We start from the raw sequence: 18,477 nt of genomic DNA on the forward strand, positions 1-18,477 counted from the left end.
CCTTGAACTCAGTTGAAACAAACTGTTTCGCGTTATCAAGCGTTATTGTTCTTGGAGGACCCCATGTTCTGAAAATGCGCCTCAAACGTTTGATGGTCTCTTGAGCAGTGATTCGGTTCATTATTTCTATTTCAATGTATCGACTGTAATAGTCGATTACAACTAACAGATACTCTCCGGATGGCATAGGCCCCAGAAAATCCATCGCCAAATCTATCCAGGGCTTTTCCGGGAGCGTACGACGCATCATGGGTTCTGGAGGATCTATAGATTGTACCAGTTGACATCCTGCGCATTTTTCACAAAATTTCACAGCATCTACATCTATTCCGGGCCACCAACATCGCTCCCGAAGCCTCCTCTTCATCATTGATTGTCCTGGATGACCTTCATGAGCCAATTCACACATCCTTGACCTCAGAGCAGTAGGGATAACTAGTTTAGTTCCTCGCATAATCAACTTGTTAACAAATGAGAATTCTAGTCGAAAGGCTTTGTATTGCTTCACATTTTCTCGCTCCCAATGATCGGTTTCTATGCATTTGATGAGGTCTTGTAGCTCATCATCAGAAGCTGTTGCTTGTACGACCTCTCCAATATCGATTGCAGCCGATTCTTGAACTGCTCTGATCATTTCTTCAGTTTTTGTGTCAAAATCTTGCGTATCGGATGAAGTCGAGAGAATAGACAAAGACTGCACCACAACTCTTCTTATGAAAACATCCGTTTCTTCTGTCCATTGAGGGTCTTCAACATGTGCCGCTAATCTAGACAAACAATCTGCCAAATTAGCCGAGCCTTTGCGGTAAATGACTTTGAATTTGAAAGCCTGGATTCGCAACAGCCATCGCTCAATTCTCGCTGTTGGTCTGGATGTTGCCGAAAATAATGTTTCCAGAGGTCTATGGTCTGTTTCTAGTTCGAATGTGACTCCGAGCAAATAGTTTCTAAACCTTTCAACTGCCCAGACAATACCGAGGGCTTCTTTTTCAATAGGTGGATAGGTTTTCTCGATCTCGGATAAACTTTTCGAAGCATAGCTGATAATTCTTGGTTGACAGTTCTTGAACTGGATGAAGACGGCCCCTAATCCTACTCCAGAAGCATCAGTAACTAGCAAAGTGCGATCTTTAGGGTCAAAAAAACCTAAGCTGCCTACGGATCCAATGAGTGATTTCACTTTTTCGAAAGACTCTTGATGTAACGCTTTCCACTCAAAGGGAATTCCCTGTTTCAGAAGCTGTCTCAAAGGGTAGTTTATGGTCGCTAGATTCGGAATAAACCTAATAGTACACCAAATTACAAACACATCGAAAATATGTTACAAGGTTATATAAGTTTACCTTGAAACGTACGTCACAAGACCTAGAAAACTTCTTAGCTCTTCTTTTGTACGTGGAGCCCTGCAGGATAAAATTGATTTGATCTTTTCTTCACTGGGCGATACGCCGTCCGCTGATAGCTGATGTCCAACAAACTTGACTTCCCGTTGTTTGAACCTACACTTATGGTCATTCAGCAGTATTCCGTATTGACTCAAGACATGTAGCGTTTGTTTTACCGCAGCGTCGTGCTCTTCCTCCGTCTCTCCGAATATCATTATGTCGTCTATAAACACAACAGTGTTCTTACATCCCCCGAGAATGCTTTCCATGAGATTTTGGAAGAGCTCAGGCGCGCAGTTTATTCCAAATAACAGCCGTTTATACCGGTACAGCCCCCAGTTCGTAATGAAGGTGGTGATATCGCGGCAGTCCTCCGATAGCTCTACCTGATGAAAGGCCTGCTTGATGTCGAGTGATGTGAAAAATCGGGCGTTGCGAAACCTTGCTACAAGATCTTCGAAGATAGGTAGAGGATGGTTCAATCTTTGGATTGCCAGATTCGCTCTTCTCATATCGATACATAACCGTAAATCTCCGTTTTCTTTAAGGATAGGCACCAAAGGTGAAACCCATGATGTTGGTTTCATTACTCTCTCAATAATGTCCATTTCTAAGAGCTCATTCAGTTTTTGTTCTACCTTTTCCAACATAGGAATCGGGCAGCGTCTCAACGGTTGAATAACGGGAGGGACAGTTCTATCGATAGGGATGTTCAATTTTATGCCCTTCATTTTAGGAAAAACCTTTGTGGAACTTTCAATTGTCCTGATTGATGAAGAGTGAGTGCTAGGTAGCCCAACCTTCAGAACTCCCAATTTTTGAGCTGTCACTTTTCCTAGAAGTGGTTGTTGACCCTTTTGAATGACATGGAAAGATGTTCTAGTTCTCAATAAATCGCCGTTATCATCAACTTCGAGCTCAGCATCGAAAGTCGTAATAAGCTTCAAGGGTATGCGACCATATGCTAAGAATCGTTTATCGGTGTCTACTCTTTGGTTGGTTATCTTCACGTCCCGCAATTTCATCAATTCCCATGTTGTATCGTCGATAAGGTTGTGCTTAGAACCTGAATCAATGAGCATAGCGATCTGAACACCGCCTACACGACATTGAATGACTTCATCTTCTCCATTTCCCACATTGTAAACCGGCAAGTCTTCTGGTGATTCATCACTGCTATTTTCTTTGACGTTAAAAACATTTCTAGCGCGTTTCTCTGATCGATATTTGTCTCTGGTAGCCGTAAAGCTATGCTTACGTTTCCGAGTACCCTGGAGATTTGAATCCCAAATAATATAACATAAACAAAAAATAGAACTGGTTCGACTTACCCAATCATCGTTGGACTGTGACCTTTGCTTCGATCGACATACCGTTCGGAAATGTCCTACTATTCCACATTGTAAGCAGGTTTTGTTGGATGCGGGGCATCTATCCCCAGGACGATGCGATCTATATCCACAACGTAAGCATTTCTTCTTATCTTCTGCAGGAGTGTTGGGACTAGGATGACCATTTGACATTGTTGATTGTTACGTTTTCCTTTTCTTTGCTGTTCATTTTAGCAGATTGATACCGCACCGCTTGAAAAGCGTTCACGATTTTTGTTGTATCATCGAGGGTCAACACCTCCTTCTCCAGCAACTTTTGGCGCAGATCATCTGTTGCATATTGAATTATCTTGTCGATAATAGCAATATGACGACTTTCAAGAGCAGTCTTTCCAAAACAGATTTTCTCCGCTTTCATTTGAACCCTCGAAGCGAACTTCTCAATTGGTTCATCTTCCTGGGGAGCCATTGACCAAAAGAGGAAACGCTCAAAACTGTCGTGGTGTTTCGGTGAAAAATGCTGTGTTAACTTGGCTTTCGCGCTTTGATAAGGAAAGCAGTCATCTTCTTCGTTTGCTTCTTCATCAGCACCTGGAAGGCCGTAGTAGGCACACTGTAGCTCCATGCCACCCATGGCCAATAACTGCACCTTCTTGCTCGCCTCATCTAACACATTAGCTGCAGCCATGACATTATCAAACCACCTAATCCACATGTTCCAAGCATTTCGCACCTCGGTTTGTGGGAGGTGCTTATACTTGAAGTGAGGTAGATTATACGATGCCGGGCTAAAAAACTGCACATGTTGCTGAACGATTTGTTGACTGTCTTCGATTCCTTCCATTTTGCTGAAGCTGCATCCAAAAAAAACATAACAGAACACACATCATGAGCTTTTCAATATATTTTCTACTGAAGCATATTTTCTTATTGCTACACATTTATTTTCACCACAATCCATAATCTTTTCTTTCCATTTCATTTTGTTTTTTTTTTTTTCATCAAGTTAATTTACACATCAAAGACATTGGATATTTTTCTGAGCCTGAATAGATTCGGTAACACTTTCAAAATATCCAGCAAAATATTCACAACACGCATCATCAACCGTAATTCAATCGGTCACATAACCAACATCTTGCATAACAACACAATTGTGAACCGTAATTTAATCGGTTTCTTGTCTAACTATTTCTTCAAACCGGAATTCAATCGGTTTCGTAGCCATCAATTACTGTCAACCGGAATTGAATCGGTTGCTTATTCATCAACATGTTCATATGTATTCCGTTTCACACCGGCATTGAATCGGCTACACAACCTTTCATGCATCTCATTCATATTCGTGCCAAACAGACACCTTCGACAGTCGACACATAATTATCCAATTAGAATTTTCTCTTTTCTTTCTAAACACGCATACGGTTTCATTTCACCATCAACGATTTTTCTCACTACTACACACATAGTGTTTCTGTAATTCATTCCTTCCCATCATAAAGAAATACTTTCCATCACCAATACACACAATAGGAGAGAAAAAAAAAATGATGTGGCGTCACTTTAGCATTTTCTTTTTTTTCCAGCACTTGAATTAATTTTATGCTAAAGAAAAAACAGATTTTCTTCATTCACACATTCGTTCGCTTACATCAAAACACCTTATAGCACCACTTTAAAACTCTTATAGATAGATAAGTAACTCTGTGCCAATTCAGCGTTGATTTTTTTTTTCAAGGTCAACTTCTGCGATTTCCAATATGGCGCTAACCACACAAGCCGAATCCAACACTAATTTTCACTTTTTTCCACATACCTGCCACAGACACGATTTTCAAATTATTACTCGATGCTTTAACCTGGTTTTCACCTCGTCGCCACGGTTTGTAGTAATCAATTAAAATGAGCACTTCGCGAACAAACAGTATTACTTGCTCAAAGCCGCAGAGACGCGAGAAGCCGATCACACCGAGCAGCGCAAAATCACAGACTGACCCAATGCAGAGCATACGGTAGTGTTGGTGCAAATTCTCAATGGATAGATACCGAATAGGGTTCAGTATAAATAGACCCGTCTACCACAGTTGGTATGTTTAGAAAGTCAACTTAAGACTTATTTTGGGATAAGCAATATGTTTTTCAAATTTTCGACATTATGGCATTGTAACGTAGGTATTAATTCCTATACAGGTCGGACTCGATTATCCGGTGTACCAATTTTTTTTTCACTCCGAATTATCGAACCACTAAAAGAAAAATTAAAACTCTTTTTTCGTTATTATATTTATATGATACAGTGGCGTATCCAGAAATTATTTTTAAGAACATTAGGGCTCCTGATAAGAAAATGTTTTTTTTTTACCAGTATACACAAAAAACCCTTTTTTTAAACCCCCTATTCCTACCTACGTCCAAAACTGTCAAACCATTCATATTGTATATTGTGATAATAAATTATCTCAAATTTATGCATAAAAATTGAATAATAAGAATATCAAAAAACTAATTCCGGACGAGTCTAAAATTCTGGATAATCGAATCCCGGATAATCGAGTCCGACCTGTACCATTCAATGAGGGGTACCTTCTTCTCGTCTGCTATCCAAACAGTCCCAGAATGTTCAAGCTTGACTAGGGCTGCTAGACAAGATCGATACATCTTTCTACAGCCGAGACTTGTTCTGGCCATGTCATAGCAACAGCTAGGGATTGTAATTACAGAACAAATACATGATTTGTGATTTCCGTCATCCCCTCATTGTGCCCGTTCCGGAAATACCCATATTACATGGGTTTCAATGGTTTTACCAAATCGGAGGCCGCCATCTTGGATTTCAAAATGGCGTCGGACATTATTTTCCGTCAGCACCTCGTCGTGCCCGTACTGAAAATACCTATATTGCATGGGTTTTCAATGATTTTACCAAACCGGAGGCCGCCATCTTGGATTTCAAAATGGCGTCGGACATCGATTGCCGTCATTCCCTCGTCGTGCCCGTTTCGAAAATATCCATGAGAATATACCTTGAGTTATTTTTATTGGCTTTTTTCCCATTATGCGCAAGATTTTGGATTCAGTATTTGTATCAATGATAGGATAGATAGGGATAGCTATAGAATGTTGCAAATAGTATATTTTTCCCCAAAGATAGATGATAAAGATATGCTTGGTCCATCAGTGATGAAAAAATGGTGATAGTATCTCCATCCGTCTATCAATTGATAGAGATAATATAGTCTATCTTCTATCCATCATTTTTCAAGAAGTTATAGTATCCCTTCCCTATCACTACCCATAGTGATAGTATCATTTGATAGTATCAAAAGATAGACGAATGAAAGGGATAAACTTGAAGCCTGTTACCTGGAATCGACCCAAGAACCTTGCGATCGATAGGCTCGTGCGCACTCGTCTATCGACGCCTTGATGCTAAAACGATACATAATGCTTTCGTATTACAATAATCGTTCCTTCTTTCTTAAGGCAAAATGTATGAATTTCTATAGTCCAGATCGCCGCGTGTAGAATTGATACGCAATAAGAATAAGTCAAGAGGATCGTGTTCGACAATTCCCCCCTCCGCAACGGTCTTTGTATGAAAAAAATAAATTTTGTGTTTGAGCCGCAACGTTTGAGCCTACTCCCCCTCCCCATAGAGTGTTACGTAATTTGTGGACGGCGCCTTAGTCTGCACAAATTTTGTGGCGTTATGTATTCAATAAGCCATTTTACGAAGCCTGGTCAAATGACAGGAGACCTGGGATTTTTCAATCATCGTCGTCAGTTTTCGCGATGATGATGGTTCATGACTGTGCGCATCTCTAGCGTAGCTTTTCATCCTGGCGAAAACTTAAATGGAGAAAAATTATTAAAATATTTCTGATCAGAAAAGTGCTTTTTTATGTGCAATATGGGTAACAAAGAGGTAGCTGATACAATAAATAGGTGTAATGTTGCAGTAACGAACATTTTTGGATCTCATTTTTGTCATTTTCTCCATGTCCACGTTTGGTAAGATGAGGCGTTGTTGAAAATCACGCTGGATTTAATCCCAGGTCTCCTGTCAATTGACGCCGTTTCGGCGATCAGCTGTTCCGAAACGTCTCGTAAAATGGTTCATATGACTCTCACCTATTCTATTTATACACGGGAAAAACTTCTGTGGTAAAAATTACTATTTTAGCTGACTACGCCCATTCTTGAAACTACCATGGAATTTCAGACCAATTTACTATGTTTACGGTACATCCCACCACACTACTGGTACATTTGACAAAAATAATTTACAACAATCTGATTTCGACTACAGACATGGTAAAATCAAGCGCATTTCTGGTCTGCTGAAAATTGCCGATGGGAGCGTTTAAGTTAACCCCCTAAAATGGTAGTTTTGACCGCACATTTTTTTTGCGTGTAACTGCAATAAGCCATTTTATGAGACATTTCGAATCATATGTTTTCCGTTTGTTTACAAGCTTTAAAATTTGCTGGCGGGCCCATTTATTTACGTTTCTTCTAGCGTTACATTTGGAAGGAGCGCATTCAACAATGGCGCTTTAATAAACTTTTCAATATTTCCACACGCAAAAAAATTGTGCGGTAAAATCTACAATTTTAGGGGGTTAACTTAAGCGCTCGCACCGGCAATTTTCAGCAGACCAGAAATGCGCTTGATTTTACCATGTCTGTAGTTGGAATCAGATTGTTGTAAATCAGTTCTGTCAAATGTACCAGTAATGCGGTGGGGTGTGCCGTAAACATAGTAAATTGGACTGAATTTCCATGGTAGTTTTAAGAATGGGCGTAGTCAGCTAAAATAGTTATTTTTACCACAGAATTTTTTCCCGTGCATGTTAAATCAAATCAGCAGGAAGGGAGCAATATATTTTATCTACTGGTAACACAAAACATGGAAACTGGGTAGAATAATGCTTCAAAAGAGACGGGAATGCCATAACCAACAAAAATGTTACCAGCGGCATTCACATGTCATGCTAGTTTTTTGAACAATAACAATTAGCGGCCCGCCGGAAAACGCCATTCGAACGTCTCGTAAAATGACTTATGCATTGGCCCTTTCAAAGAGTAGAACATAATGAGTGACGTTCAATTTCAGGCATAGGCCTATTCACAAGACATTTCAAATCAGCTGATCGGGAAGCTCTTTGACAGTTCTTCTATGGAGATGACAGCGTGTTAGCACCGGTCCTCCACCGATGTAAACAAACGCAACAAAAGGCCTATTGTCAACAAAAACGAAAAGTTACCAATACCCCATTAAACATTTGACAGTTCAACAGCCGACTAAATTGGTTGAAAAATCGGTCGATTGTTGCACCGACGCTTATGGAAGATTAACACAGGGATCAACCGAATATCAACCGATTTAATAGGGTGGGCCGACATAATCCTACCCGGATAAAAAATACAATACAAAAACAATATAACGTATTGAAACAGTACCATTCAATATATTGGAAATATAATACAGTATATTGTTAAATGACAATACAATTACAGTACAATATATTGTTTTGAACAGTTCTCTGTATTGTATATGAGATATGGCCAATATAATGTATGGGTGGTTAAGTATCGTAACAATACAAATATAGATATTTTCTCATACATACATTTTGAAAATACAATACGATATATTGTTCATGTATTGTCTTGATTAGCAATTCGTGTATTGTTGTACAATACAAAAACAATTCAAGGAACTGTATTTCAATTAGTGGTGAAAAGCATAGAATGTGTATTTTGAATGGATTGTCCCCCAACTTACCGGATATTCCTGCCAACAGTAGTAAAATAATTTAACTCCTATAGAAGTAAAGATATTTATCATGGTTGCATTCGTCGTTACAGCTAATGTCAAGTGACTTCTACAAAACTACTTATTTTTACTTTTTGAATATTTTTCCCCCAACATTTCTTGCTTTCTGAACTTGTTTTGTTTACTTCTTTCAGACAAGCTACACAGAAAAAAGCAACAGTTGTTTTACGCGAAAATAGTAATTTGACCAAAATTGTAAGGTATAAAACCAATAAAAAACAATACAGTGTTCTGTTACAATATATTATATTGTTTTTGAATTGTATATTCAAACAAGAATAATGTTGCTTCGACATTCAATTACAATACGCTGTATTGTATCCAATACGATATATTGTACATTAATGGTTTATTCCATTCACTGAATGGTACGTTTTTATCCGGGTACTACCGGGTACCCCCGTTGGATTGACCACATTTAATCTGGACACTTTTTAATTTGTACCCCGCTAATTTGCACATCGTTCAGATTAAAGATGGTTCAAACGTCATTTAGCTCATGGTACGGAGTAAAGTGAAATGGAACGCAACGGAACGGAACGCAGAATCAAAACAAAACAGTGAAAGAGGTAACCAGAAACACGTTTCTAGGGTGACTAGATGTTCAAATTAAAAATGAACCCCGATGGTTTGCATGAGGTACCGTTCAAATTAACGGGGGTGTACGGTAAATAGGTGGATAAATCGGTATTTTAAGTAAAATCCAAGCAAGTTGACCTACTAAACATCAGATTTCCTCGGTCACCCGATTCAATCTAGCGATTAGTCAGTTGATCGCTGTGTTAAACTTCCATAAGCGTCGGTGCAACAATCGACCGATTTTTCAACCAATTTAGTCGGCTGTTGAACTGTCAAATGTTTAATGGGGTACATAACCTGGGTTTTGTACAGAACAAGAAGAGAACAATGTTGTTGCCGACAATAGTAATTGCATAACAAGTGCTTCGTGACTTTCGTGAGGAAAAATAGATGATTTAGAGAACAAAATAGTATTTTGTGCATAATAATTAATAAATGAAGTGTGCTCAAGTGTAGTTCAGGTGTCTCCAGTGATGCCACATACACAGATTTATCTGTAATTACACAGATTGTTTCCTGTTCTTCCCTACAGATATCTGTGATCACCGATCACAGATTTTTGAGATAAAAAAAGATTTTAAAGATTTTAGGATATTACACGAGTTTAGAACACGATTCTGGAAGATATAAATCAGAAATGTCATTTCTCTGTTTAATTTTTCTCAAAAACTTAAATATTTTAATAATTTAGAAACTATAACGTACCTTTAACTTACTTTTAGAAGAATAATCACAAATTAGAAATTGTTGGTATGCCAAAAACAGTCATAATACGTTTGCAAAAAATCTTTTTTGACCTAAAACATAAAATTTTTAGATATTTCACAGATTTTTACCAAGATTTTTGGAGGTTGACTTAAGATAAAAAAGATTTTTTTAGCCGAAAACACAGATGAGAGTCGGAAAAAATGTGGCAACACTGGGTGTCTCCTGCTAATTGTTGTGCTTTGTTATTGTGTATAATTGCCTTCTTAAAAGTTCAGCTGCTTAGGCTGCCGACAATACGTATAAGTTCCCCTATCTGGACAAAAACTAAATTTTCAAGAATCACATTGAGGGCATTCAAGCCAAATGTAGATGTGGTACTTGTGCACTTGACAGATTGAATGATAATCCTCATTTCATAAGTTTTTAAGTCGTCAACCAGTTCGGACGCGTTTGTTAATTGCTCCAGCCCACCTGTGCGCGTTTTCATTTGTGATTAAATTTTTATTACATCAGCTTTTAGTAGCTACAGGTGCCGTGCGCGATATTGTTTATAATTGAATCAGTTTTTTTTTCGTCACGCGTAATGAGTTGCGAAATTTGTGCTTGCGACACTTCTGTCGACTCGGTTTTGTGGTCATGTGTAGGCTGCCCGCGGAAGTTCCATGCAAACTGCATTGGTGTCACCGTGCAGAGGGGTTCACTGCGGAGGAGAGACAGGAAGGTAGTGGACGTTAACTCTTACGTACTACCATGCTGTGAATCCTGTCAAGAGCTAATTCAGGCGAAATTAGATTTTAACGGACTATTGGAGCAACAAAAAGTTCTCGAAAAACAGCTGAATGCCAATACGGAAGTGATGCACAGACTCTCGCTTCATCAAGAAAAACCCAATGTTGTCCACGAAGCTATCGAGGGTATGGAGATTTTGCTTACTAGCGTAAGAAATGAGCTGGCAGCAATAAATAAAAACAGCAGCTTGGCTGGGAGTGTCGTTGCCATCAAGAATCATATTACCGGCCTTCTTGATACCGCAACTACTGAAAATATGTACTCCACGCTAAAAACGGTGACATCCGATATATCTACTGACCTGCGCAACATAAACGACGAAATTAGCCATTTAAGTCAATTATCAATTGACACAGCGGCAAGTTGCGCGATGAATTCAAATCCAATGTTGGGGCTGGACATCCTCGATGAATTAAAGTCTTTGTCCGCAAATATATTGACAAACAAAAATACGTCGGCTCCACCATCAATAGAATATCCAAGTTTGGAAGCCGAATTGAATAATAAAATTGCTGAGGTATCAGGATGGCGGCTAATTGGAAACAGAAAAGTTTGGAAAGCCGATTGGACGCGATATGACATGCGCCAAAGCTTTCACAAAAGGCAGCAAAATATGGCCGATAAAGCAAAAAAGCGTAGAAAGCGGAGAATTAGGAACGCTAACAAAAATTGTAATAAGAACAACATTAACAACAACAACGTGAACATTAATCACCATTGCCGTAATAATGTCCCATCCAAAATTCATCACAAAGTAAGCAAACAACAGAATAACAATCACGGAAATTTCGCCTTCAACAATAACCACGAAAGGAGTCATCAACTTCCTCCTGACAGAGAGCTTCTTGCGGCAGCGAAACATCATTTCTCTAGACCGCCAACAAATTATCGACCAACCATGCAGTTTAAAAGAGGAGAAATTTTAAACCCATATCCGGCGAGGGAGGCGCCCCGGCAGTCCGTTGCAGTACCACCCTAGAACTGGACGACGGAAGGATCTTCAACTGGTGGATCTTGTGAAGCATGCGGTGCATGCCGGCATTCGTGTTTTCTACGGAATTGACGGACCCCTCAGAGGCAGAAAATAATTCAATTCAACCCGGTGAAGCTAATCAGCACTTGGTAACAAATAATAATTACAATTCACCATATGATTTAACAGACTTAAATAACGAACTACCAATAATTTCTTCTGAAACACAGCCAACTGAAATTTTAATCTATTGTCAGAACTTTAATCGCATGAAAAGTGCTTTTAAAATTAATGAAATTCATAAAAATATATTAAGTTCATCGTACTCAATCATATTGGGTACAGAAACAAGTTGGAATGATGATGTGAAGAGTGAAGAAATTTTTGGTAGCAATTACAACGTATTTCGCAATGATCGTGACTTACTTTTGACACAAAGAAGATCGGGCGGAGGAGTCGTAGTTGCAATATCATCAAATTTCAGTTCTGAAATCATTGCTTCACCTAAATTTAAAGAATTTGAGCATGTTTGGGTTAAATCAAATATTGGTAACGAAACTCATATTTTTGAATCAGTTTACTTTCCCCCAGATCAGGCTTGTAAGTCAACATACGAAAGTTTTTTCCTGATAGCAGAAGAAATCATAACTCAACTTCCTCCCGAAAACAAGGTGCATATTTATGGCGATTTCAATCAACGTAATGCAGATTTCATTCCTGATTTCGAAAACGAGAGTATTCTATTCCCTGTTGTTGGCGATAATGAAACATTGCAATTTATTTTTGACAAAACTGCATCCTTAGGCCTTCATCAAATAAATCACGTAAAAAATAAACAAAACTGTTACCTAGATTTTTTATTGACAAATATGCATGAAGATTTTTGTGTGAGTGAGTCAATTTCACCATTATGGAAAAACGAAGCGTTTCACACGGCAATAGAATATTCTATGTTTATGCATATTTATCATACTCCTCAAGAATATGTGTATGAGAATATTTTCGATAATAGTAGAGCCAATTATACTAATATTAGACTTAAATTAGATAACGCAAATTGGCAATCTGTTTTGAGAAATCAATATAATATTGAATGTGCAATAGAAATCTTTTACAATTTATTGTGGGAAACCATTAGGGAGGAAGTACCTGTTAAGAAGAGACGAAGGAATCACAACTCAAAAAATCCAATTTGGTTCAACAAGCAAATCATAAATTTGAGAAATCGAAAACAAAAAGCTCACAAAGTTTACAGAAGATATAAAAAACCAGACGATTTAGAAAAATATTTGGTTATTTGCGACCAACTCAATTTAGCCATTTCTACAGCACTTACCGAGTACAACATAAAAACTGAAAATGAAATAAAGTCATGTCCAAAGAATTTTTTCAATTACGTTAAATCTAAACTCAAATCGTGCAACTTTCCATCAACAATGACTTTGGATGAAAAAGTAGGAAATAATTCTGAAGATATTTGCAATCTTTTCGCAAAATTTTTTCAAGAAAATTATTCAACATTTTCGGAAAACGATCGAGATTATTCTTACTTTTCACATTTTGCTGACTTTCCGAGTGATGTTGGCGTTAATTCTATAAATGTTCAAGACATTTTGTTTGGCCTTAAAAATTTGGACGCCACTAAAGGATCAGGGCCAGATGAAATTCCACCCGGATTCATTAAAAACTTAGCAACTGAACTCACAACTCCATTATTTTGGTTATTCAATATGTCTCTTCAAACTGGTCAATTTCCAAAGGTATGGAAAAAATCATTCCTTATACCTATATATAAATCAGGTAAGAAATCGGACATTCGAAATTATCGCAGTATTGCTATTATGTCATGTATTCCAAAACTTTTCGAGTCAATTGTAAACAAAAATATGTTTGCCCAAATAAAAAATCGTATAACAAACGCTCAACACGGCTTTTTCAAAGGTCGTTCGACCACTACGAACCTTCTGGAATTTGTAAGTTACTCACTGAGTGCAATGGATAAAGGTTACTTCGTAAAAGCTCTTTACACTGACTTTAGTAAAGCATTTGATAAACTTGACATTCCAATGTTGACTTTCAAGCTTGAAAAAATGGGAATTGAAATGAGTCTCCTAAAGTGGATCAAGTCCTATTTAAACGACCGTCAGCAAATAGTAAAATTCGATGGGAAAAGATCAAATCCAATACATGTTACATCTGGAGTACCTCAAGGCTCACACTTAGGCCCTCTTCTTTTTATTTTATATGTTAATGACGTTTCTTATATTCTAAACAAACTGACGGTCCTTATATATGCTGACGACATGAAGCTATTTTTAGAAATAAAGAATGATGACGATCATAATGTTTTTAAGAATGAGATACAGATTTTCTACACGTGGTGCTGCAAAAGTTTATTGGAATTGAATATAAAAAAATGTAACCTCATAAGTTATAGCAGAAAACGAACCACACCAAATATGTCTATTGTTTTAGGAAACGAACATGTAAAAAAATGTGATAAAATAAGAGACTTAGGAGTTATCTTAGACTCAAAACTATCATTTGTAGATCACTATAATGCAATAATTCATAGAGCAGGAAATATGCTCAATTTCATAAAACGATTTGGCCAACACTTCCGTGATCCTTACACATTAATAATACTTTATGTTGCATATGTAAGATCAATATTAGAATATTGTAGTATTGTTTGGTCACCTTACACAAAAAAACATGAAGAACGTATAGAATCGATACAAAAGCAGTTTTTATTATACGCACTACGTAATTTAGGCTGGTCAGTACTTCCTCTACCATCATATGAATCACGATGCATGCTTATCAATATGAAATCACTGAAAGTGCGTCGTGATTATGCTATGGTTTCTTTTGTTAACGATATTGTTTCACAGCGCATTGATTCTGCTGATATACTTTCAAAACTGAATTTTTATACTCCAACTCGTCACTTGCGCAATCGTTACTTGTTCACAGTAGGTCATCATCGCACGAACTACGCTAAATTTAGTCCGTTGAATCAGATGATGACTATATATAATCAGCATTGTGAAATGATTGATGTTAACATGTCTCGAACAAAACTGAAAAAAATACTTTTTTGATATACAAAACAATAGTAACTGAGGAATGTATTATGAATCGAGTATACTCAACAAATTTATAGTATATAAACAAATAGATATTAAGAACACAATGTAATTTAGAATGGTCCACAAATGCTTGACGTCAAATAAATAAATAAATAAATAAATAAATAAATAAATAAATAAATAAATAAATTTGTATAGCATAGCCTACTCAGCTATATACATAACTACCACAACTCCTTTTCTATAACGAGAGATGGTCTTGTATGACATTTTTTCAGCGATTTTCAACGTCGTTCCTGCGTATAATCATTCAGATCAATCCTGTGGTTGCTCTCTTTTATGCAATATTTGCAACTTTTATGGAGCACGTAGATCTCTTTTTATGAATTTTCCACTTGAACTTTTACTCATCTTTTTCCTTCAATGGGAAATTTATTTACCATAGAAACCCGAATTTATATCCGGTTTCGACATCCGTATCCTTTCCTACCTTTTTGATGTCCATTTTTGCCTTTTACTGATGGATTTTCATCCGCCCTTTAAGCATTTCCCTTCATTGAGGCGAGACATGCTTGCCTTCTCCGGAAGGATTTTCATCCTCCGTTAAGGCGTTTCCCTTCATTGAGGCGAGACATTTCTTTTTCCCTCGAGTCTGATCTGATGAGATTCTATCTTCCAGAAAATCATACGTTTATAGTTACCCTTTATAGATGCCTTGAGATCTATTCTGATCCAACTTTCGACTGGTTTATCCGCTGTTCTTGGGTTCTTGCTCGTCGCCAATGTGGTACTTGTGCACTTGACAGATTGAATGATAATCCTCATTTGTATAGCATAGCCTACTCAGCTATATACCAGTGTTGTGAAAAACTCAATTTCTCATAACTCACGCTTGAGATTTTTCAAGCGTGAGTTGTCAATCACGCAACTCAGCAGTCAAAAAATCATGGATGAGTTGGCTCACCTTTTTGACTCATTGTCTCATATTTCCACAGTTTACTCACACACGGCAATAATTTCTTGTTAGTCTGGTAAAATTATGTTAATACTTTCTAACGTAAACAACAACATTCGGGTTTCACGAGTTTTTGCTGGGTTTTGCGACTGAATCATTTTTCACGGTTTGAGGTGATTGAGTTGATTTTGCATCAAAATCTCAAGCGTGAGATTTGCGAAGCAGATCTCTTATGAGTTTGCTCTCACGGGAGAGCGTATTGATTGAGATTTTGAGTGTGAGTCTATCAACACTGCTATATACATAACTACCACAGTAGATATGGGAAATGAACGTATTTTTTTAAATGATACTATTAAAGGAATGAAAAAAAACTTATAAGCGGTTTCTTCACCACCGCTTAGGCCTTAAACCTGGTTTAATCGTATTGGTAAACCTGGTTTACGGCCTAAGCGAAGGTGAAGAAATCGGCCCTTAGTGAGATGTCTGTTTTAAATTATGTTCTATCTGTTTTCAGAAAGTGCAAAACAGTGTCTACTTGGCTATGATCAGGCAAGTGCTGGACACTCCGTACTACTACTTCTCGTACACGTATGATGTGACGCACACTCTGCAGCGATTGCACTCGATGCCACCGGATTTCATGCAGACGGGACTGTACGATAGGGCCGATTCGCGCTTCGTCTGGAATGGGTACCTGTTGAAGCACTTCCATCGGCCGGAGCTGCGGCAGTACAGTTTGCCGCTGATCTTGGGATGTAAGTACCTATGTCACTAATTCGATTGTTCCCCTGGATTCAACTTCTGGGAATGTTAATCAATTCGTTAATTCTAATTCATTAAAGGCTCAATAATCATAATTCTCATTTCAGTCGTCTCGGTGAACGACGTCATGGTCAACAATCACAGCTTCCAGTGGATTCTGATGTCTCGACGGTCGGTCCATCGTGCCGGAACGCGTCTATTCTGCCGAGGAATCGATCAGAACGGCAACGTTTCCAACTACGTGGAAACGGAACAGATCGTCGATGTCCGCGGGGATAAGATATCTTTCGTGCAAACGAGAGGAAGCATTCCGTTGTTCTGGCGCCAGACGCCCAACCTTAAGTACAAGCCTCCTCCGGAGTTGGTTGCCGGAAGGGATCATCTGATCGCATGTTCCAAGCACTTGGACGCTCAATTGATCCAATACGGTCGACAGGTTCTGGTCAACTTGATTGACCACCGGGGAGCCGAAGATGTCCTGGAGAAAGCCTTCGCTACAACGATTTCCACTCTGGGCAACCAAAATGTGCGATACGAATCGTACGATTTCCACGCCGAGTGCCGGAAGATGCGATACGATAGGTTGCACAACTTGATTGCCAGATTGGCTCATGAGCAGGATGAATTCGGGGTGTTCCACTTGAGAAGGGATGGAACTCTGATGTCCTCCCAGGATGGCGTATTCCGTACGAATTGCATCGATTGTCTGGATCGAACCAACGTCGTCCAGAGTATGTTGGCCAAACGTAGCTTGGAGCAGAGCCTTATCAAGCTGGGCGTCCTGACCACCGGACAGCGAATCGATCCAAGCTCGACCTTCGAGTGGCTGTTCAAGAACGTCTGGGCCGACAATGCGGATATGATTTCCACGCAATACTCCGGAACCGGTGCGCTGAAGACGGACTTTACCCGGACCGGCAAGCGAACCAAAATGGGCCTCCTCAAGGACGGGTCCAACTCTCTGACGCGTTACTACAAGAACAACTTCAACGATGGCTTCCGGCAGGATGCGATCGATCTGTTCCTCGGGAACTACGTGGTCAAGGACGGCGAAGGCCTCACCGTTCAGTGCCCGCTGGTGATCCAGAAGGGCTGGAAATATGGAACAGTAAGTCTCTGAATTAACATTCCTCTTCAAAACACTTAGAAAAGTAGTCGCGAACACTGAAAACAATCTCAGAAACATTAAGTTGAACCCACAAATAATTTAATGATTAGAAATACTCTACATACCTCAGATTATTTCAACAGTATGACATTCTCTATAATCTTTCTGATAACAAAGATAATGCTGATAGCAGATCTCTTTTCACTCAGAGACTTGGTAACCACTTTTGTAATGTAAATCTCTAAAAAGTCTCTATTGTTGATGGAAAATCTTTAAAGTCTCTTTTTTAACCAAAATGGTCTCTCACGTTTCACTTTCTCACAATCATTCCCTGTGCAAAATTCTAGAGGCTCCAGAGAGATTTTCTTAGACCCTCAGAGGTTTTTTAGAAATTTATACTCAGTTCCTGGAATTCCTGTACTGATCTCTCCAGAGATTTCTGCTGGAATACAAAAGAACATCGCCCTTCTCCCAGGAATTGGTCTAGAAATTTCTAGTCTTCTCTAAAATACCCTTGAACAGTCCAACGCTACTACTTCTAGATTCTAGCGCCACCTACGGAATGAACTCCTAATCAATGCTGGACCACTTTGCCGAAGACACCAACCTTCTAACGTACCAGGATCTTCAGATATAGAAGATGGAAGAAAAGCTGTTACTACTAGTTGTCACCTGTTGGATGAATTTGCAATCAGGATTATTTCTGCCTTGATCTGCTGAACAGCTTTGTTGAAGACATTAACCTTCTAGCGTATCATAATTTCTAGATATAAAAGATAGAAGAAAAGTTGTTTCTTGTGCATGTTCCTCTAGACATATTCCATATTTTTAAATATTTTTAAGTTTCTCTATTACTTTATGAGATTTGCTTGAAAAAAATCAACTCGGACCTGAGATATACCGTTTTCAATATTTGCGACTGCTTTTCGATACACTGCTTTCAACCAGTACTG

At 38.5% G+C, this 18,477-nt stretch overlaps 1 protein-coding gene across 1 annotated transcript in view; it reads left to right on the plus strand.

Annotated features, from left to right (window-relative positions):
* Positions 1-18,477, plus strand: part of LOC5569471 (phosphatidylinositide phosphatase SAC1) — a 32,555-nt gene that overhangs the window by 13,568 nt on the left and 510 nt on the right. The window contains exons 4-5 of the mRNA XM_001658506.2: positions 16,169-16,409; positions 16,524-17,524. Coding sequence (XP_001658556.1) covers positions 16,169-16,409; positions 16,524-17,524 — 1,242 coding nt within the window. The remainder of the gene's footprint in view (positions 1-16,168; positions 16,410-16,523; positions 17,525-18,477) is intronic.

The sequence above is a fragment of the Aedes aegypti genome, chromosome 1, assembly GCF_002204515.2.
Source record: "Aedes aegypti strain LVP_AGWG chromosome 1, AaegL5.0 Primary Assembly, whole genome shotgun sequence".
In the NCBI taxonomy this organism is placed as follows: Eukaryota; Metazoa; Arthropoda; class Insecta; order Diptera; family Culicidae; genus Aedes; species Aedes aegypti.